Source organism: Microtus oregoni, unplaced genomic scaffold, assembly GCF_018167655.1.
Source record: "Microtus oregoni isolate MIOR12 unplaced genomic scaffold, Mior012 000041F_ref0000270, whole genome shotgun sequence".
Taxonomy (NCBI): domain Eukaryota; kingdom Metazoa; phylum Chordata; class Mammalia; order Rodentia; family Cricetidae; genus Microtus; species Microtus oregoni.
In genome coordinates this window covers 15324154-15346955 of record NW_024543208.1, presented here as the reverse complement: position 1 = coordinate 15346955, position 22802 = coordinate 15324154, and the positions used below count along the sequence as shown (strand labels likewise).

Sequence of the window (22802 nt, the reverse complement as noted above, 5' to 3'; positions counted from 1 at the left end):
GTGAGCATTTCAGCGGGTCAGGCACTGCCCCCGTCTCGTGTTCTAGCTAAGGTCTTCTTCCACCCTGGAGGGAAAGTCTGTGTTGCCTGCCGCCACCACTTCAATTCTGTCCTGGCCTCTGTGCTGTCAGGAACAAGATCGGGACTGGGCGGAAGATTGTCTACACTGACAGGACTAGGCCCCTCGCACACCTGGGTTTAACTTCATCACCCTGTCTGTTTAATCTACAGTGTAAAATGCCCCCAGGTTCCAGGAAATGGAGGAAAGGCGGCCTTGGTTGGAGGCTGTTTTGCCCACCATACACTTTAAATGCTTGTATCAGGAAATGAAAAGAATGAAATAAATTCCTAGTTCAAGAGTCAAGATAAAGCACATGACTATTGAGATGGCTCAGTAGCTAAAAATCCTGCCAGGCCTGATGACCTGAGTTCAGTCCCTGGAACTCACATTATGAAAAGATATAACCAATTCTTGCAAGCTATCCTCTGATCGCCTTGCACAACCTGTCCTGTCCCCTCTCAATAAACAAAGAAATGAAAATCAAAGTAATGAAATCAAAGTAATGAAAATCAAGATAGATACAGTCAAGTAATAAAGACTGCCTGTGACTGAACCCAGAAATCACACAAGAGAACAAAGTAACAAAACCAAGCTAATAAATCTTTTGGAAAAAAAGTGGAAAAATTTGTTTAGCAAGAACTGAATCTAACAAGTGACTTTGTTTTTATTTCTGTAGTATTAGGATCAAGTTCAGGCCTTCTGCATGCTGGGCAAGCGGCCTGTCAGTGAGCTCCACACTAAACCCCTTCAGCAAGCAATCTATATTTTCACTCATGTGGTGCCCTGTGTGCCCTGCACCTCCTGATACCACCCACTAGGGAGGACACAATACTCCTCTTGGGCCATTCCCTCCCCAAATGGGAACCTTGGCTCTGATCTAGTGAAAATATCAGAAAAATCTAAGCGGAGCACTTGAAATAGGTGAAATTCGTGATGACTGTGTGAATCCATGGTCTTGGGTGGGAGAGCTCTGAGGCATTTTGGGTAATTGATGGCATTTGAATAGGGTGCTCTTAGTGTGTGAGCAGCGTTTGTTCTGGGCCCTGCTGGAGTTAAAGGAGGATACCCTTTCTATAAGAATTGCTCATGAAGGTTTAGGATTGGGGCAGGATTCTCACTCTCAGATCATTCAGGAAAAAAAATAAGATAAAAATTATAAAATAAACGGAGAGATGTGTAAGACACTGATGAATCTGAAAGAGTTTTTCTTTTTTATCTACTTTTTCTATTAAGACAACTTTTCTATATATTTGAAATATTTTTAAAAGCTATTCACAAAGTCAAGTTTTTTTATAGGTTATTTAGAAGTGACAATATAAGAAGAGATAAGATATTTATAAGGTGTGGGGGAGGGACAAAGAGGAGGGACACGTCCTCTGATGCAATCAAGGACTTTAATGCAGGCAGCCCCTCCCTTCCCTGGCTGTGTCAGGAGCTGCCGTGACTCTTGTTGGCACAGGGATGGCTCAGACCTCTTCCCTCCTGCGGTGGAGTTTCTGAATCAGTCTTCATGAATCCTGTCCACTGCCTTCTTTATCCTCATGCAAACCCTCCAGCAGCTGCACAGCTCAGAGCCCATGTGATACCGCCACTAGAACCCTCAGGGTCTCCCGATGAGGCACGGCCGGAAGGCCCAGTGTTCCTGGCAGTAGCGGTTTAGATTTTTTTTAGGGTATCCTGTTTGTATGTTGTTTGCAGTCAGCTCTGAAAGAAGGAAAGCATGCTGGTGGGTGAAGAGCCTTGAACTGATCCAGATGGGTTGCTGGGACTGCATCCCTCTGGGGCGGACTGCTGTGACTGTATCCCTCTGGGGCAGACTGCTGGGACTGTATCCCTCTGGGGCGGACTGCTGGGACTGTATCCCTCTGGGGCGGACTGCTGTGACTGTATCCCTCTGGGACAGACTGCTAGGACTGTATCCCTCTGGGGCGGACTGCTGTGACTGTATCCCTCTGGGGCGGACTGCTGGGACTGTATCCCTCTGGGGCGGACTGCTGGGACTGTATCCCTCTGGGGCGGACTGCTGTGACTGTATCCCTCTGGGGCGGACTGCTGGGACTGTATCCCTCTGGGGCGGACTGCTGTGACTGTATCCCTCTGGGGCGGACTGCTGTGACTGTATCCCTCTGGGGCGGACTGCTGTGACTGTATCCCTCTGGGGCGGACTGCTGGGACTGTATCCCTCTGGGGCGGACTGCTGGGACTGTATCCCTCTGGGGCAGACTGTATCCCTCTGGGATGGGTTGGCTGTATCCCTCTGGGACTGATTGCTGTGACTGTATCTCTCTGGGACGGGTTCCCAGATTCCATGAGCTCTCTGGGAACCCAGGCACAACCCAGCTTAGTTAGTCGGGCATGGTATTGTTTTGCATGGTGGAGTCACAACAGAAAGTCTTGCAAAGCACAAGTCGTAGGAAACAGGGATCTTGGACATGGATGGTGTTTCCTGGTATAAAGTCCCTTTCCCAGTGTGGATCTCAGCCTACTCGGGCATGGAATATCAGAAATGGAGAGACTGGTGAGCCAGTGAGACCCTCAGCTCCTCACTCTTCATTCAAATAGAACAGGTAGGCTATTGTAGGAAAATTTACCCTTCAATGGGCTCCTGTTTGCAACAAGGGCTTGAGTGACTGGTGGGTTCCACAGTGGGGATATGTAAGTGATCCTTATCTCTCTGTGGTCCCTGGGGGATAGCGAACTTTGGGAGGCCATCTGAGCACAGGATAAATTTCCTTCAACACGACTGCCTTTCTTCTTCATGGTTTGTGCTACTGAACTAGGTGGGGCATTAGTTCTTCTTTGACCCAAAGACATATCATCCCACCTGAGCTGTGCTCAGCTCATTAGCATTTTCAGATATTACTCATTTGACTGGTACCTGGCTGGGTTTGGGGAAATATCAGAAAACAAACCCAAGGCAGACCTACCAGCCTGGCGCTCAGTGTGTAAAGATTAAGCAGTCTCACAGAAAATGCACATTCCAGACCATACTGTGGTGCCCAGAAGAGAGAGAGAGAGAGAGAGAGAGAGAGAGAGAGAGAGAGAGAGAGGTGTGTGTGGAGCATCCTTTCCTCCCAGAGCCTCTCCTTCAAATACAGCATCTAGCATGGAAAATAATGAGTTAGGCCAGGTGCTGTAGGTTGCACAGCGCCCTCTGCAGTGTGGACAGCTAACTCACATACCCGTTGGGTCTGGCCATCAGGACGGAGCCCCCCTTCCCAGAGGCCAGTGTCTGGGACTCACCTTCAAACTCGCTGCTGCTGGAAGAGAATCTCTTCTCTTGACCAGTGGGGAACTGGGTATTAGTGTACTTGCAGTTTGGTTTGTTTAACTCATTCTTCTGAGTCTGCGAACCTGACAATGAGAATTCCATGGGTGTCACGTGGGAAGGCTTGGCCAATCACAGAAGTGAGGGCACTAAGCCGGTAGAAGCAGCACACAGGGGAATGAGGGATACTATGGGATGGGGAGAGTTTGAAACTTCCTCCTTTAAGCAGGTGCTGAATTTAGAAATACATATTTTAAAGGATCAATGTTTTTCTATTTTTTTATGTTTTTCTATTTTTAAATGCAATGCATATCCATTACAAAAGGAAAAATGATCCAACTCTTCTCCTCCCAGATATTATTTTTACCTAAGCATATTTTAACATAGTTCATCAGATTGCGTGTTCCATGTATGTGATTCATTTTCTTCATATAAACTTTTTTCCCATGTCACTACATTAAAAAGTAGTAAATGGATGGTATTTTCTTTTATGGATAATTCAAGATTTATTTATCCAATGGACTATTTTGTGTTTAGACTTTTTTTTTCTAATTTTACTACTGCAGAGACAGGCATGGATTGTATTTAAGCCTTTATGTACGTCTAGAATAATGACAAAAAACTTCAGAGACAGGCGAAGGTCTCTGGAGCAGGGGTAACAGTTTAGACACTGGATGTGTAACTCAACAAATCACCTCTGCTCATACCTGCAACAAAATAACATGCTTTGCTTTGGATAGTAGGGTCCACCTGGAGCTGCAGTGTAGACAGGGAAATGCAGGTGGGGATCCACCTAGAGCTGCAGTGTAGACAGGGAAATGCAGGTGAGGATCCACTAGAGCTGCAGTGTAGACAGGGAAATGCAGGTGGGGATCCACTAGAGCTGCAGTGTAGACGGGGAAATGTAGGTGAGGATCCACTAGAGCTGCAGTGTAGACAGGGAAATGCAGGTGGAAATCCACTAGAGCTGCAGTGTAGACGGGGAAATGCAGGTGGGGATCCACTAGAGCTGCAGTGTAGACGGGGAATGCAAGTGGGGGATCCACTAGAGCTGCAGTGTAGACAGGGAAATGCAGGTGAGGATCCACTAGAGCTGCAGTGTAGACGGGAAATGCAGGTGGGGATCCACCTAGAGCTGCAGTGTAGACGGGGAATGCAAGTGGGGGATCCACCTAGAGCTGCAGTGTAGACGGGAAATGCAGGTGGGGATCCACTAGAGCTGCAGTGTAGACGGGGAAATGCAGGTGGGGATCCACTAGAGCTGCAGTGTAGATGGGAAATGCAGGTGGGGATCCACCTAGAGCTGCAGTGTAGACGGGGAATGCAAGTGGGGGATCCACCTAGAGCTGCAGTGTAGACGGGAAATGCAGGTGGGGATCCACTAGAGCTGCAGTGTAGACGGGGAATGCAGGTGGGGGATCCACTAGAGCTGAACACAGAGGTGTGGGTGTACTGGTGAATGGTAGATCGCACTTCACAGGCATTATCAGGGGAAAGGGAATCTGTATTTTTAATATTTTGCTCTTCAGCCAGGCAGTGGTGGTGCGTGCCTTTAATCCCAGCACTCGGGAGATAGAGGCAGAAGCAGGCAGAACTGTGTGAGTTCGAGGCCAGCCTGGTCTACAGGTTTCAGTTCCAGGATTTTTTCCTGCTCTTTGACCAGTTTCATCTGTCAGTGGGACGGTGGCAGATTTCCACCAGCACTCTGTCCTGCTGTGTCCCCATGAGTCTTAGCTTTGCCTGATCTTGATAATAATGCTCTTTCTCTTTCTCTCTCTCTGAAATTGCTGATTTTGACTCCTGTCTTTTCTGTCCTGGGCCATCAAGAAGGCTGTGATACAAACTGGAGGCTGGGATGCCTTCAGTGTCCCAAGGGGTCTCAGATTGCTGAGGGGGAAGACAGGAAGGCGTGGTGATGTGGCCTGAACTTTGGCCATTGGAGCTCCAAGGCCTTGCCGGAGTCTTTCTGAACTTACCCGTCTTCGTTGCTTCTCCACCTGTTTTGTGCTAGGCACCTATGGACCTTGTTTTATTCCACATACCCATGATTCCCCAAGTGTATTATTAATATTCCTGTTTTACACAACAGGCTAGCTGACTCTAACAGTAACTTGCTCAACCTCTGTGGCAGAACTGAAACTCAAAGGGGCGTGTTAGCTTTGAAGGCAGGGGGCCTTAACTATTGCCTTAGAGTCTTTAGCCTTGTTCCTTAAATTGCAAAGTACATCCAGATTTACCTGGAGACCATACTAAAACAGTTCTAACTCAGTAGGGTTTAACGGGGTCTGGAGATGCACTTTTTAAATTTCGAGAGTCTCATATCTCCTGAGCCGACCTCCAGCTCACTAAGTAGTAGAGGGTGGCCTCGAAACTCTCGTCTCCCCAAATCTACCTTGCCAAGTTCTGGAGGGACCAGATGTGTACCACCACACTCTTTTTGTTTTATGTGTGGGGCTAGGATTGGACCTAAGCCTTAAGGAATTCCAAGTTAACTGAGTTAACATCCTCAGCCCTAAAAATGTGTTCCAAGAAGCTCTCTGGTGATGTCTGTGCTGCAAGACCTCAGTTCACACTTTAGCAAGCTTGAGCTCACTGACTATTTGTGCATAGCCATGTATTCTCCAGCTCAGTTTAGCTTGGAGTTTTTTCAATCAAAAGATGAAGGATATATCTACAAAGCCACTCCCTAACCTAAGGCTCATGGAACATTGTGGAAGAGAGGGAGAAAAGACTGTAGAGTCAGAGGACCACGGAGTTGACTATGTGATCATGTCTCCTAATAAAGTCAGCCAGAAGCTACACCCATAAAATCTCTCCAATATGTCTGCCCAAACATGAGCTGAACAAGGAAGAAAATGATATGTGCAAGTGGGTGGGGAGAGTCCATAGACTCGTCCTACATAAAGCAGGCAACTAAGGAATGCCGAGAGATGGAGAAAGTCTTCCTCAGGAAAGAGCACACACAATTGGTATTCAATACCAAGTAGTCAGCCCTTAAAGCATACGGGTAACATCATACAGACTGAGCACGTTGTATTTACATACTTAGGAATAGTATGTATATACTTATATGCACGTAACAGTTAATGAATATGAGAGAGAGAGAGCCATGAGGGTTTGGGATGACAAAGGGGAAAGTGAAAATGATGTAATTATAATCTCAAAAGATAAAAGTATAGTAATGACAAAGGAAATTTGGGGTCATTTCAGGAGGAAGACGGTAGACAAGCCGAGGCGTAGGGAGGTCAGGCAAGGTGTTCTTGCTGGATACCTACTGTAGGATGGTGGCTGATTCTCTTGGGTTTGACTGGGACGCTTGGAGCTCTCAATGACGGCTTCCTCACAGTCTCGGCAGCATAAACAGAATATCTTCGAGGCCAGGTTTTGGTAGGTTGCTGTAGGATGTAAACGAATGGGGACGATGTATTCTTTGTTCTGAATTCATGGATTTGTTAGAAATTGTCTGTGACTCCCTGTGGTCAGGAAGTTCATGTTGGTTCTTTCTAAGCTGCTGCTGCTAGTGTGTGTGTGAGTGTGTGTGTGTGTGTGTGTACACATGTGTTCATGTGTGTATGTGGAGGCCAGGTGACAACATCAGGTATCTGTGTCAATCATTCCCCACCTCTGCTTTTTGAGATAGGGTCTCTCTGGACCTGGAACTTACCACTTGGACAGAATGGCTAGCTACTCCAGGAACCTCTCTGTCTTTGCATCCCCAGCATTGGGGCTAGAGACACACCTTGCCATGCTCCACTTTTTATGAGGGTTCTGGGGTCCAGACTCAGGTCCTTAAGCTTCCATGGCAAGTGCTTTACTGCCCGAGCCATCCCCCCAACCCAGAAGCCCTTTTTTCTTGTTTTATACAGAATTTCCTTACCCATAGAGAGGAATTGAAGACTTTACTCTGCCAGCTTTGTTTGCAGTGGAATCACTGGTGTTGAATTTGTGCCCAGTTCACCAAGCAGGGCTGTTCCCTAGATGAACAAGACCATAGCTGAAAAGTGCTACTCCTTCATCTGTGTCTGCGCTCCAGCCAGGACCTGCTGCAGCAGAATCCTGCAGGAGCTCCTACTGGAACAGACCACTGGGGAGCAGAATCCTGTAGGAGCAGGCCACTGGGGAGCAGGTTTCAGATAGCTCTGTGGTCTTCCCCGTTTTTAGGGACACATCTTGGATTTTTCTTTAGCCTTCTAGAGCCTCACTCTTACTGCATGGAAAACAGGAATAGTGGTTCCCATTTTACAGAAGCAAAGTGTTAACTATATGCAAGCTGACTCCGTGGTGGTAGGTATACAGGAAGTGATGAGCCCATGGCCATTTCATTCCTCTGATTTCCTCTTCATAACTCATTGCCTCTAAGTTATTCCAACTCCCTGGCCCCACAAGAACATGGTAAGGAAGTGTATAGTCATGTAGGTTTAATTCCTGGTGTGAACATTTGCCATATGGCTTTGGGTAAGTCCCTCAGTGGTAAGAGGAAGTTAATCTGGGTGATTCCTCCAAAAACCTTTCATGTGTCAATGGTACAAGAGTATAAAGTTTTGTTTTAGTTCCAACTCCTTGTATATGTCAACTTTTTAAACCTTTAGATATGTTCCATTCATGTTCTGTGTCAAAAATTCCTTTTAAGGAATTGTTACCATAGTATTGGTTAGGTGTCTGTCATCACAACCAATTTACTTGTTTCTTTTACTAACTGCTGAATTGGTCCTAGCTGCTAACATCTCCTGCATGGGTTATTTCAATAGTCTCCTAACTGGTCTCCCTGTTTCTTTAACCAATAATGATTAATGCAAAGGCTAGGATTCCCATGTTAATATGTATTATGTCTCACTTTTGCTCAGTATCTCTGGTGGTAGAAAGAAATGGATATAGCAGATGAAGAAATATAGTGTTGAAGAAAGAAAAGGTAATCCTGGAATAGTAGAGATTCTAGTTATAAAAAACAGTAATTGGAGCCCAAGAGATGAATCAGTGGGTAAAAGCACTTGTTTCCAAGACCGACAGTCTGAGTTCAGTCCCCAGAAAACCAATGCCCATAAGCTATCCTCTGATCTGTATGTACACATCTGTGTTTACCCGTGTATACACACACACACCCAGCATCTGAAAGAAAAATGTAGAGAATGATCGACAACAAACTTAACAGTAGATGATATAGTGAATCTGAGGGAACAGAAAAGACAATAGAATTTGCACACATAGAAGTAGAGAATGAAAAAATGTTTAAAAGATTGAGGAGAGGCATTGGTCTGGGACATCAAAGGAAACAAGCAGGAACCTGGAACCTCTGCAGGTCTAAACCTGAGTCTGGGAAACCTTTCCAGGTCCAAATCCAACCCACATTTGCCCTGAGGCAAGGAACTCCAACTTGGGCAACAAATTACACAGGGGTGGCTCTGAATGAGCTGCCTAGGACAGAGAAGGCCTGAGGAAACAAGCTCCACTGGGAGCACTAGCCAAGAGCAAATCCAGTCCTGGAAGCCAATCCAGTCCCAAAACACTGGTGGATCAGGATTGAGCCAGCGACCAGATCCAGAGCCAGCAATCTCCACTAGAACAGGTTCAACTCTAAGCCATGGACTTCTGCAGGATGGGGTCCAGACCAGGATTTACAGAAACAGGGCAAAGCCAGCAACGTAGGCTAAAGTAGGCCTGAGACAGCAAACTGCAAGTGAGCAGAGCAAGGCACAGGAGCACTGAGCTATCTCCAGGAACACTGAGTAACCAATGGGGAAACTAGAACTGTGGCACTGACTGTACCATGAGGAACAACCATCTGAGCTTTGGATTCACTGGTACCTAGAAGATTATTCAACAGAATTTCAGACAGCTCCAACCATACCTATGAGAGGAAAGGATGAGGTAGACAAGGTAAGATCACACGCTACACCACAAAGAGCAACACAACACTAATAAAACCTAAAGATCCTACAACAGCAAGACCTGAACAACCAAAAATGGATGAACCAGAAGAAAATGAACTAAAAATAACTTCAAGAGAATGTTTAAAATTCTTAAAGATGAAATGAGAAAGTCCCTTAAAGAAACTGAGGAAAAAATTGGAAGATATCAGCAAATCACTTAAAGAAAATTAAGAAAAAGAAATCAAACATATAAAAGAAACTATTCAGGACTTGAAAACTAAAATAGAAACAAAAAAGAAAACACAAACCAAAGGAATTATAGAAACAGAAATCATGAGAAAAAGATCAGGAACCACAAATGCAAGCATGAACAGCAGAATACAAGAGATGGAAGAGAGAATCTCAAGCACTGAAGATACAATAGAGGAAATAGACTCTCCAGTTAAAGAAAACATCAAATCTAACAAAAGCTTAACCCAAAATATCCAGGAAATATGGGACATCATTAAAAGGCCAAATCTTAGAATAATAGATATAGAAGAAGGAGAAGTTCAACTCAAAGGCATAGAAATTTTATTTAACAAAATCATAGAAGAAAACTTTCCCTACCTAAAGAAAGATATGCCTATGAAGATACAAGAAGGTTACAGAACACCAAATAGACTGGATAAAAAAAAAAGTTCTCTTGCCACATAATAATCAAAACACTAAATATACAGAGTAAAGAGAGAATGGCTATTTCTAGGGTTCACCTTTTTTCTTGTATTCTATAGTTTTTTCATAAAAATATGGCTTGACAATAAAAAATGATGCAGTCTTTACAGACTGAATACAGGCTTCTTAAAAAAGAAGTTAAAAATCTAAGGAAGGACACGACCATCTTAACTAACAATTTTCAGTCAGCTGAGGTACTTTTACACACAACACAGACTGATGCCAAACTCTTCAAGAAAGAGATTACAGTTCTCAAGGAGAATACTGGGTCGTTGTTTAATACAACTCTGTCAACTGAGCTATTTTTGGAAAAGGTACAGTCTAATAGTAATTCATTTAAGGAGAGATAAAGCATGCTGGAGAAGGAAACAGCTGATTTGGCACATAATATTAATTCATTTAGAGAGAGATTCAGCTCTCTGGAGAAGGAAACAGCTGATTTTGACACATAAAATCCAGTCCATGACAGTGGGTGCTGAAACATTATTTGAGAGGATCCATACTATTGAAAGTATTAATCAGACTCTGTCAAAGGAGTATGACAGATTGACTGATAGAATGTCTCTCCAAGAAGGCAATATACATGCCATAAAGATTATGTCCAAGGATGAGATATTATCTCTAATGGACAGACTTCATACCTTAGAATCCTCAATGAGGGCATTAGAGCAGAATACTAGACAGGAGATCCAGACTTTACAGAAGGCAATGGTAAACAGATTTGAAAAGATTGAGAAAATTATCGACTTTGATGACCAGGAGCAAAAGGTAGGAAGCCAAAATTTAACTTCATCAGTGCGTAAAACTCTCTGGGATAGCTTCCCCAGAGTTATACCCACTTTTCCAGTAATAACATAAAAAAAAGTAACTGGCTCCAAATACCCTAAGGTTTTCAAGGAATATACATGGGAGCCCATACATATGAGTGATTTAAAAGAAATTAAACAAGCAGTTGTGACTTATGGACTACATTTGTCCTTTGTTAGAGAGATGGTTCAAACCTGGGCTTTCAGTAACAAAGCCACTCTCATGATTGGGCTCAGTTAATCTCAGCTGTCCTAGAAAGTGGGCCACAATTAGACTGGAGATGCCTTTTTAAAGAGGAAGCAAGAATTGTAGAGCAACAGGGAAGAGTAAAAGGAACTGAGATTTCCCTAGATCAAATTCTAGGTGACAGAGTTTACTCTGATCCTCAGGACCAAGCTCTTTATGATGACCACACCCTGTCTGTATGTGCCACAGCAGCTTTAAAGGCTTGGGACAGGGTTCAAAAACCAGGACAGAGAGTGGAATCATATCCTAGGGTTAAACAAGGCCAGAGAGAACCCTTTAGTGACTTTTTGCAAAAACTAACTAGGGCTGTACAAATAGGGATAACTGATCCAGAAGCTAGACGTATAATAATTAAATATTTATCTTATGAGAATGCCAACATAGAGTGCAAAACGATCCTGGGGCCTTTAAAGATCAGATCAACACCCTTGGATAAATGGGTCTTGCATGCAATAAATGTCAAGACATTTGACTCTGGTACTGAAGCGTGGGTAGGAAAAGTAATTTCCAGTGATAAGAGAAGACATCAAAATATCAAATGTTTTAATTGTGATAACATGGGACATATAAAAAGGGGTTGTAGACAACAGATTTCCAAAAATAATGCCTCTTCTGGGAATAACAGAAGCAGGAGGACTCAGCCTTCAGGTTTATGTAGGAGATGTGACAAAGGCAGACATTGGACCAATGAATGTAGGTCAACAAGAAATAGACAAGACAACCCGATACCATTGGGAAATGTCATGGGGGGCCTCTCTCAGGTCCCCATGACAAATGTGGTCCAGTCATTCCCAGTTACTGTGGAAAACATGTCTCATCAGGAAAATTAAAAGGTCCCATGCCTGCTGTCAAAAACAATAACTGTCTGAATGATGAGATAAATGTGGAAAATGAGTCAAAATATTTGGTGGGACAGAGGAAACATATATTCTGACAGACTTCTATAAATGAACAAAGACCAAAGCTAAGAGTGTGTATAAATGGCATTTTTATTAAAGGCTTATTGGACACAGGTGCAGATGTAAGTATCATTACTCCAGAATCTTGGCATCCAAATTGGCCTCTTCAGGAGGTAGATGTTCAGTTCATGGAAATTAAAACTCTATCTTGGGTAAGACAAAGCACAAGGTGGGTTAAATGTATAGGGTCAAAAGGGCTAATAGGAAAACTAAGGCCATATATAGCCAATATTACAGTAAATTTATGGGGTCGTGACCTATTCCATCAATAGAATTCCCAGATTAACATTCCTGCTACCCTTAAAGCTTATATTTCTGAAAAATAAATAAAAGATATTACAGAAGACAAACACCAGCCATTCGGGCTGTAGAAGAACACAAAGCAATTGATAACCTTTCAGATGTACCAACAGCCCTGCCATTTTAAAAAATGATTGACTGAGAAGCCAATATGGGTCAAGCAATGGCCTTTAGCTAAGGAAAAGTTACAGACTTTAAAACAGCTGGTACAAGAGCAATTAGATGCTCAACATATAGAAAAATCTACCAGCCCTATTTGTTGTTAAGAAAAAAATCTAAAAAATGGAGAATGGTGACAGATCTTAGAGCTATCAACAAGGCTATTCAACCTATGGGCCCTCTGCAATCTAAAATTCCTCTGCCCTCTCTGTTACTAAAGGGATGGCCTTTCATAGTTATTGATTTAAAGGATTTTTTCTTCACTATATCTTTACAAGAAAAAGATAGAAAAAACTTTGCCTTCACAGTGCCTACTTATAATAATTCTCAGCCTACTAGGAGGTACCAGTGAACTGTCCTCCCACAGGGGATGCTCAATAGCCCCACCTTGTGTCAATATCTTGTAAGTCAACCATGGAAATAATACGGGATTTCCTAATTCTATAATTTACCATTACATGGATGATATTTTGCTATCTGATTCAAACATAGATACCTTAAAAAGACTGTTTAAAAAATATAGTTTTACCTAAATGGGAATTAAAGATTGCTCCTAAAAATACAGAGAGGAGATTCTGTCAATTACCTAGGTTATAAAATAGTTTTACAAAAAATTAAGACACAAAAGACACAAATTAAAAAAAAATCACTTACTCAAAAAGGTCAGTAGCCCTCCTATACATAGATGACAAAGGGGATGGAGAAATCAGAGAATCAACACCCTTTACAATAACCACAAATAACATAAAATATCTCAGAGTAACTCTAACCAAGCAAGTGAAAGACTTGTATGACAAGAACTTTAAATCTTTGAAGAAAGAAATTGAAGACACCAGAAAGTGGAAAGATCTCCCATGCTCTTGGGTAGGCAGAATTAGTAAAGTAAAAATGGCAACGTCACCAAAAGCAATCTACAGATTCAATGCAATACTCATCAAAATTCCAACAAAATTCTTCAAAGACCCTGAAAGAATGATACTCAACTTCATATGGAAAAACAAAATCCCAGGATAGCCAAAACAATCCTGAACAACAAAAGAACTTCTGGAGGTATCACAATCCCTGACTTCAAACTCTACTACAGAGCCACAGTACTGAAAACATCCTGGTATTGGCATAAGAACAGACAGGAGGACCAATGGAACCAAATAGAAGACCCAGATATCAATCCACACATCTTTAAACAGCTGATATTTTGACAAGGAATAAAACATCAAATGGAAAAAAGAATATTTAACAAGTGGTGCTGGCATAACTGGATATCAACCCGTAGAAGAATGAAATAGATCCATATCTATCACCATACACAAAACTCCAGTCCAAATGGATCACAGACCTTAATATAAAGCTAGCCACATTGAACATTATAGAAGAGAAAATGGGAAGTCCACTTGAATGTATTGGCACAGGAACCACTTTCTAAATATAACCCCAGCAGCACAGACACGGAGACAAACAGTTAATAAATGGGACCTCCTGAAACCGAAAAGCTTCTTTAAAGCAAAGGACATGGTCAACAAGACAAAACGACAGCCTACAGAATGGGAAAATATCTTCACTAAGCCCACATCAGACAGAGGTCTGATCTACAAAATACAAAGAACTCAAGAAATTGGTCACCAAAAGAATACATAATCCAATAAAAAATGGAGTACAGACCTAAACAGAGAACTCTCCATAGAGGAATCTAAAATTTCTAAAAGACACTTAAGGAAATGCTCAACATCCTTAGTCATCAGAGAAATGCAAATAAGAACAACTCTGAGATTTCATCTTACACCTGAAAGAATGGCCAAAATCAAAAACACTGATGACAACTTATGCTGGAGAGGTTTGGGGTAAAGGAAACACTCCTGCATTGCTGGTGGGAATGCAAGCTGGTACAGCCCTTTTGGATGTCAGTGTGATGATTTCTCAGAAAATTAGGAAACAACCTTCCTCAAGACCCAGTAATACCACTTTTGGGTATATATCCAAAGGATGCTCAATTGTGCTACAAGGGCATGTGCTCAACTATGTTCATAACAGCTTTGTTTGTCATAGCCAGAACCTAGAAACAACCTAAATTCCCCTCAATCAAAGAATGGATAAGGAAAATGTGGTACATTTACACAATGGAGTACTACACAGCAGAAAAAATAATGACATCTTGAATTTTGCAGGAAAATGGATGGAGCTAGAAAAGATTATTTTAAGTGAGGTAACCCAGACACAGAAAAACAATTATCACTTGTACTCACTCATAGGTAGTTTTTAAACATAAAGTAAAGAAAACCAGTCTACAAACCATAATCCCAGATATCTTAGACAACAATGAGGACACTAAGAGAGACACTAAGAGAGGGCACATAGATCTAATCTACATGGGAAGTAGAAAAAGACAAGATCTTCTGAGTAAATTGGGGGCATGGGGACGTTGGGAGAGGGTTGAAGTGGGGAGGGGAGAGGGACAGGGAGGGGAGCAGAGAAAAATGTAGAGCTCAATAAATATCAATCAACAAATAAGTAAATCTAAAAATAAGATTGAAAAGAGCAGCAGCAAGCTGAGAGCTGCTGCACAGCTAGTGTGTTCCGGGCAGGGGTAGGAGGCTCAGTGGGAGCATTGGAAACATGAGTGACAAACTCCCTCCCCCAAGTTATGTGAAGAATGTTGAGTCCGAGTTCATCAAACATAAAAATGTAAAGTTACTCTTTAGCACATAAAAGTGCAATAGCCAAAGAAGAAATTAAAAAAACTTTAAACTTTAACAATCAAAATAATAATCATCCAAGGATTCAATTGCATATTGAAAAAATGGAATGACAACCTATTTTTCATCAGAAACAATTCAAACTAGAAGACAAAGGAGTAACATCTTCGAATATAGTTTTGAGAGCCTACTATGTGCCTGGTACTGTTTAGTGCTGGATATCAGGTGTGAACACAATAAAGATGGATAGTATCGCACTCACATGAAACCAGGGGTGATGGGATCTTTATGCCTCATCTCATTTCATCTGTCCTCAGTATACAGCCTGGTAGCTTGCAAATGCTTGAACAAACATGGACCTTCTTCCCTTCTCCCATCACATGCATCTTATGGTGTGGGATCTTGGACTATAGGGGACACCGCATGATGAAATTTACCCCATTTCTAGTAATCTTTTTGGGTTTGTGGCCTCTTGAGTTATTTTTGGTAAGATCTGAGCTCCCTTTTATAGATTTGTTTTCCAGGACTCATAGCAATAAAAATGGGTATAAGATGGTTAGATCTTGTGTTTAGATGCATCATTCAGCAAACACTTTTGCTTTTAACCTGCCTCATTCTCCTAATTGCTTTACTTTCAATTTTCTTTTCTTATCTAGACACGTGCCTCATGTATACAAATGCTTTGTTCCATGTTTGATGAGGGATTCCCCTCTGCATGCTGTGAATACCACTGGTTGATAAAGAAACTGCTTTGAGCCTATAGAAGAGCAGGGCAGAACAGAGCTAGGTGGGGAAAACTAAACTGAATGCTGGAAAAAAAAGGCAGAGTCGAGGAGAAGCCATGGAGCCACCACCAGAGGCAAACATGCCGAAACTTTGCCGGTAAGCCACACCACGTGCAATACACAGATTAATGGAGATGGATTAGTTTAGAATATAAGAATTAGCCAGAAATACGCTTAAGTCATTGGCTAAACAGTATTGCAAATAATATAGTTTCTGTGTGGTAATTTCGGCAGTCTGGGCAGGTGAGACACGCAAGTGGACTCCTACAACACATGTCACCTTGCACATGTGACCCGTGGAAGAAGTGCTTTCCAAGGACAGTGGAGTGGGTCTGACCAGCCACACCCCTCACCCCAGCCAGTCTGGAGAACCCCTGACTGAACTTCTGTTACTCTGGTGGCCTTTTGCTTAAAGGAGATTGTTGACACTTTGTCTCTGGCCTTCTGAGCCCTTCATAAGGACACACTCTGTCTTGTTAAATCACAAAACAAAGTGACTTCACTTAGCCTGTGCCCTGGGTTGGCTTCCAGGTCACAGATCATGTGGTCTCTTTTGGATACTAATGGTTAAGTTATTTAAGACTCTGAAGAGGTACATTATTCTTGAACTGGTTGTGGTGCGATCTTTCCTGTTTGTCACAGTCCCTCTGCATTAGACTTGTCACCTTGTCCTGAAAACACAGCTCCTTCATACTCATATTCTTACTGTATATTCTCAAGTTTACTTAATAGATGTCAAAAATTTTACTAAATGATGCGGAATTACCATGGCCATTATTATGAACTTGACTTTGTTTCTTTCTTTTGAGACAGGGTCTCTCTATGTAGCCCTGACTGGCTTGGAGCTTACTATGTAGACCAGGCTTGACCTTAAACTAATAGAGATTCGATCTCTCCTGCCTTTGCCTTCTAAGTGCTGGGACCAAAGCCACGTACCAGTTTCTGATCTTTGATAGCTTTGAATATTAAAAACAAGGAGTTTCCAGAGGGACACTAAGCATGAGAGAAGAAAGCTCAAAGTAGCAATTCCTCCACACAGGGCTTCTCTAGCAAGGAAACAAAGTAGCAATTCCTCCACACAGGGCTTCTCTAGCAAGGAAACAAAGGAAGAAGAAAGAAAAGAGTGAAAGCTCACACTCCTACTCAAGCCCGGGGAGCCTCCTTTCTCTGCCCGTTTCCCCACCCAGCTTTCCCTTCACACCCACGCATACTTCTATTATTGCTCTCCGTGGCTGTCTGATCAACCTTAGCACAGTAATTCCTAAAACTCTTATGCCAGATGATGAATTGAGTGAGGTTGGATTTAAAAAGCCAGATAAGAGTGGAGAGTGCACATATTTAGATTCTTCTCAAATTTCAGAGCAGTAGAAAGTGACCACACCTAATTGAGGCTTTGGTCAGCCTCTTTCTGCCCTGGAATTTCATATCTGTGCTGATATATTGAATGAATACTTGACCATCAATGATGGGGAAAAGTTATTTAAAAACAGGGTGGAAAAGACTAAGATTTCTGAATAACCAATTATGTATAATTAAAAGCAAAAAAGACTTGAGAAACCTCTTTGAAAGTCTCTCTTGAGAATGAAGACTCAGTCACTAATGAAATGAAAATGAGTCAGTGTGAAGCACTTTTGAGGACTATTCTGGGTTAACCAAATGTTTTACAAATATATTCATATCTACCTATCTATCTATCTATCTATCTATCTATCTATCCATACGTACACACATATGAAAGGCTAAGAACTAAGATAGGATGTGGTGGTTTGAATAGGAACGGCCTCCAGAGGCTTAGATTATAAATCTGAATGCTTGGTCACTAGGGAGTGGCGCTATTAGAAGGCGTGGCCTTCTTAAAGTAGGTGTGGCCTTGTTGGAGTAGCTGTGCCCTTGTTAGAGGAATTACATCACTAGGGGTAGGCTTTGAAGTCTTAGGCGTTCAAGTCTGGCTCACGGTCACTTTCTTCCTGCTGGTTGTGGATCCATATGTGGAACTCTCAACGACCTCTGCAGCACCATGTCTGCCTGTGTGCTGCCATGCTCCCCACCGTGAAGATAATGGACTAAACTCCTGAACCATAAGTCAGCCCCAATTAAATGCTTTCCTTGATAAAAGGTGTTGTGGTCATGGTCTTTTCACAGCAATAGAACACTGACTAAGAGGAAGTGCAGGGAAAATAAATCAGAATGTGAAGCATCAGCATAGACACCTGCTTGTTTTCTAAGAGCCCTTAAAATGAATGACTCCTGAAATTAACACACATGCTCTATGAGAATCTGGAGTCTGTTGGTAAAGGGACTTACTAGTAGCAAAAGTCTACTGGAAGAGCCAGTGCACTGCCAGAGGAGGTAGTGGCTTTCCACGTCCGTCCAGCAGTGAAGAGCTCTCCCACCTGTCCGCAAGCTAACAATCTTGTGCAATGGACAGGTAGTAGAAGTGCTTACTTGTGGACGAGGCACAAATGCTCTTAGGTTGGGCACCAGTCTTTTCAAGGCTATTATGGGTTAATTGTTCTGTGCAACAAATACTTAGGCGATTATAAGTGGCTGACTCCCCAGTACATCTCGTCTAGTGGGTTGTGTCTTCTTACACAGTTTGAAGGGCCAAGCCTTTGACCATGTAGCTTTTTTCTTCACTGTAACTGACATAGCCTTGCAGCCTAAACCTGATGTATCAGCCTAAAAGCCTGGCAGTTATGGGTTGTATTATAGAATTTCTTTGGATTTTATTTTGGCTAACTAGGTGCCTATACCATTGACAATGCTTCATGTTTTATCTTCACAGGCGAAGTTGACCTGGATCTCAGCTAAAGAAGTAGGCAGCCTGGATGCGAAGTAGATGGTTGTGTTTAGATGTCTAGACAATCACATGAGATTCTGCAAAGCCCCTTTTCTTCTGTAGAGAATCTCCTTTTATAGTCCAGACTGGCCTAGAACTCTCCAACCTCTTACCTCAGCTTCTTTATTGTTGTTTGCAAGTTTTCTGATTCTTCTTAAGATATTTAAATCATGGTTTGTTTCCTGAGATTGAGTATGTGCTTGCTTAGAGGCAAATGCTCCTTAAACACCTCTGGTCCAGCACATGGCACAGCAAGAGATTAAAAAACGAAGTCGAGAGGGAACAATGGTGCCTGGGTCTCAGCCTGGAAACCCTATCTTTGCGATGGAAAGATGAAACTTTCCAAGGACAGCTGGCGACAGTGCTGAAGATTGGATACTCTTGGAGGGTCTTCTTACAGCTATGATTGAGGGAGTTAGGGGAGGTGGGACAGAGAGGGGAGGAAGGCACCCACAAATCCTAGTGAACATGGTGACAGCTTATATGAAACGGCCACTGGCCCATCTGCATGCTGGTGTCACCTCACATAGATGGTCCCAGATGCCCAAGCACCCCTTGCCTCCCCAGGCCCTTAGCACTGGCCCTTAAGCTCTGCCCTGGAGTGCAAACACAGTTCTGTACTTAACTGGGAACAAATGCCATTTCTGTTTCACACATTGAACAGGAATTTCTCCTCCAAAATAGTTTATGCACATATAAGAAAATAATACAAGTACTCCAACTCCCTCTCTCTTAGACAGTGGCTTATTGCACACTGCACTGGGCACCTCGTCCTTTTTAGTTGGAAATCGTCCTTGGTGATCACAATTTTTGCCTGTGCAGTGGGAACTTTGAGTGGAGGTTACTCTAGCTGCAGGCTCCATATCTTTACTGGGCAATCTTGATGACGGAGTTGTATCTGCCTATTCCTCTTCAGAATTTCAGGGAGACAAGCAATGCACTCACCAGAACGTTACTTGGAAAATAATTTGTTTTCTGAAGCAGGGTCTTATGTAGCCCAATCTGGTCCTGAACTCTCTCTGTACCCAGAAATGACCTTGAATTTCTGATCCTCTTGCTTCTGCCACTCACGTGCTGGGATTGCAGGTGGGCACCACCATTCCTAGATTATGTAGTCCTGGGGATGGAGCCCAGGGCTTCATGCAGGCCAAGCAAGCATTCTACCAACTGCGCTAATCCCCAACCCGAATGTGTAGCTTCTCATAGCTTCAGCATTTTGTCTGTAGAATGGGAAATACTGTCTGCAACAAAGGGCTGTGAGGACGAAGGGTGATGGAAAGTGACCAGCTTTCTGGCACACTGTGAAGGTTGGGAATGTAAAATGAAACCAGTGTTGAGGGGACAGAACAGTGTAGGCTTTCATGCAGTACCCCGACCTGCCTCTAGATGGGGACGAGGACAGTGCAGGCTTTCATGCAGTACTCCGACCTGTTTCTAGATGGGGGCAGGAGTCAAATAGAGGCCCCTGGCTTGTCCCTGGGACAACGTGAGCTTCAGGTCTCTGGGGACACCAGAACACGCTGACCAGATAAACCCAGGTCACTAATGGGAAGCACGCAAGATTCTGGAGGAGTCGTTTAGGGTCAACCAGCTCTGATGAGCAAGTGGCACCAGAGAGAGAAACAGAGGGAGGGCCTCCAGGAGGGGTGGTGTCTGCGGCTGGGAGCAAATGAAGGGCATCCACAAGCGTGCAGGCGCTGCCAGCCCTTTAGTGCAGAAAGGTCACCCCTCGCGTTTCTAGGTCTTACCTGTGAGCCTCACTCACTTGCTGCTGGCAGAGAGGACAGGAGGCTGTGATGTCATAGAACTGGGAACCAAGGAATGTTGGTGACAGGGTTCTGGACTGGACCATAAGGAGGGGAGGAGAAAGACGATTGCCTTCTGTTGACCCTCCCAATAGTGGTCCATCCCTCTGTCCGTGATGCCAAGCTTTCCACCATAGATGTTCCTCAGGGCACCAGAATGCAAGTTGTCTCTGTGGAATACTTAGAGGGTGTCCTGCCAGGAGGGGGCACTACAGCACTAACTGCAGAAAGCCTGGGACTAGCCTCTGGCTGGTAACCTCAGGCAGATGAACTTCATGCCTCTGCAAAATAGGAATAATAGTTATGTGTTCTCTCTGTATTTTGAAGATGAAATGACTTCAGTGTGGTGAACATTGGGAAGCTGCCTAGATCCTGTAGCAACTCCTCCATGGAAGGGGGTGGTGACAACATGTGTACAAGTAGATGACATTTCCATCTTCCAGAAAAAGGGGAATTGATTCATAGTGGATTCCTGCAAAATTTCTCACCCTGTGGGGTGGGCTTTCAGTTCCCCCACTTGGGACATCTTGGTGCTATTTGGGGAAGTCACATTAGGTTCAAAGCTTCTATCAGTGTAATCTTTGGTTGCATGTCGAGGTCATAGTACAGCAGAAGGAGAAGAAAAGAAAGCAGTGTTAGGGCTATGTGCTAGTGGGGGTGGGGATCAACAGCCTTTAAAAGCAGTAGTGGCAAACAACAGCGCTCAGCGGCAGCACTAAAGCAGTCTCAAGCCTGGCTGCCAGTCAGGTCACTGGTACACTGGGGAAACTTGGAGTGCCTGGGGCTCCAGAGAGCAGGCATTATTAGCATGACTTCAAAGCTTTCCTGGTGCTCTCTGTGTAATCAAGAGTTCAATTGGGTCTGGGGAGATGGCTTAGTTGATAAAGTATATGCTATGCAACCAGAACTGAGCAGCCAGGAGGACCTGGGTTCAATTCCCAGGACCTATGAACAATGATGGTGTATATATAACTATCCAGAAATACATAAGTATGATTTGCTGAGCCTGTTTTCTGCTGTTTTTGTACATATGGTTTTAGGGCTGACCTCATGGTATTGGATAAGCAATTAGGGATTCATCCCTGGGGGAAGTTAATTCTCCCTCAACAGTCATTAGTTGCCTCAAAAAAAGCAAAACTTAGTATTGGAACTTATTAACTGAAAATAAACTGTTTTACTTAAAAAAATTTCTGGGTGCGGTGGTGCACATTTTTAATCCTAGTATTGGGGAGGTGGAGAAAGGGCTTGCTGGAAGGCTATTCTAGCCTAGCTGGTGAGCTCCAGACCAATAGAGACCTTGCCTCAAAGGTAGATAATAAGTTGAATATGATGGCACATGATTTTAATCCCAGGGCAGGCAAATCTCTGTGTTCAAGGCAAGGTCAGCATATATGTGCAGAACTTGTCTTAAGGTAAATAAGCAAACAAATGCATAACAACAACAACAACAAACCCAGAGCCAAGGCAGATGCTGTTTCTGGGCAGGACTCCTCGTATCCTCTGGACTCTGTCTACATCTGCACACACACACTTAAGAAAGAAAAAAAAAGCACTAAATTACAACATGGGAATCATGTGACATACCTACGTGGTGGCTTTCTACTGCAGATCAATTCTTAAACCCTCAGAGAAGCTTTAGAAAATGCCAATTCTTGAACCCAGCTCAGTAAAATCACTGTTGGTGTGTGTGTGTGCATGTGTGTGTGTGTGCATGTGTGTGTGTGTGTGCATGTAAGGGTGGAGTGGAATCCAAGCACTAGTAGACTTAAAAATTTTTCAGACTACATTGAAAGCTTGGCTTACAGAATAATTTCAACTTTTTGTTTTTGTCAATTTCATACACGTATAATGGATTTTGTTCACATACATCCCCCATTATCAGCCTCCTCCTCAGGAGGCACCCCCTTCTCCCTCCACGCTCCCCAGCCTACTTTCATGCCTTTCCTTTTTTCTTTTTCTTGTGACTTACTGAGTTTGATTAATGCTTTTTACATAAGAATGGGTTGGAGCTATTTATTAACATGTGGCAACAATCGCTGAAGAAAATGACGGCCCCATCCTTGGTAGCCATTAACTGCCATTGGCTTCTCAGGGAAGGGTGGGGCTTCTGGAGCCTCTCCCTCTTTCATGAGGGAATGTTGAAAGCCTTGTACAGACAGTCGCAACTGTGTGAGTTATGCGTGCGATGAGTGTGTCATATCCAGGAGACAGCCTTCTATAGCTCTGTTTCCACTATCAGTGAGTTCTTCACATCCTCTCTGTCTTCTTCTCCCATGCAGCTCCTTTCACCTTGAGATGGGTGA

The 22802-nt window shown here is 43.3% G+C and overlaps 1 protein-coding gene across 1 annotated transcript in view; it reads right to left on the bottom strand.

Moving 5' to 3' along the window:
• Nucleotides 1-1660: 1660 nt before the first annotated feature.
• The window catches only part of Tex48 (testis expressed 48), a 59555-nt gene continuing 38413 nt past the window's right edge, over nt 1661-22802 (bottom strand). Inside the window, exons 3-5 of the mRNA XM_041632364.1 lie at nt 6604-6763; nt 3304-3414; nt 1661-1764 (exon numbers count right to left, since the gene is read on the bottom strand). Of these exons, the coding sequence (XP_041488298.1) occupies nt 1661-1764; nt 3304-3414; nt 6604-6763 (375 nt within the window). The remainder of the gene's footprint in view (nt 1765-3303; nt 3415-6603; nt 6764-22802) is intronic.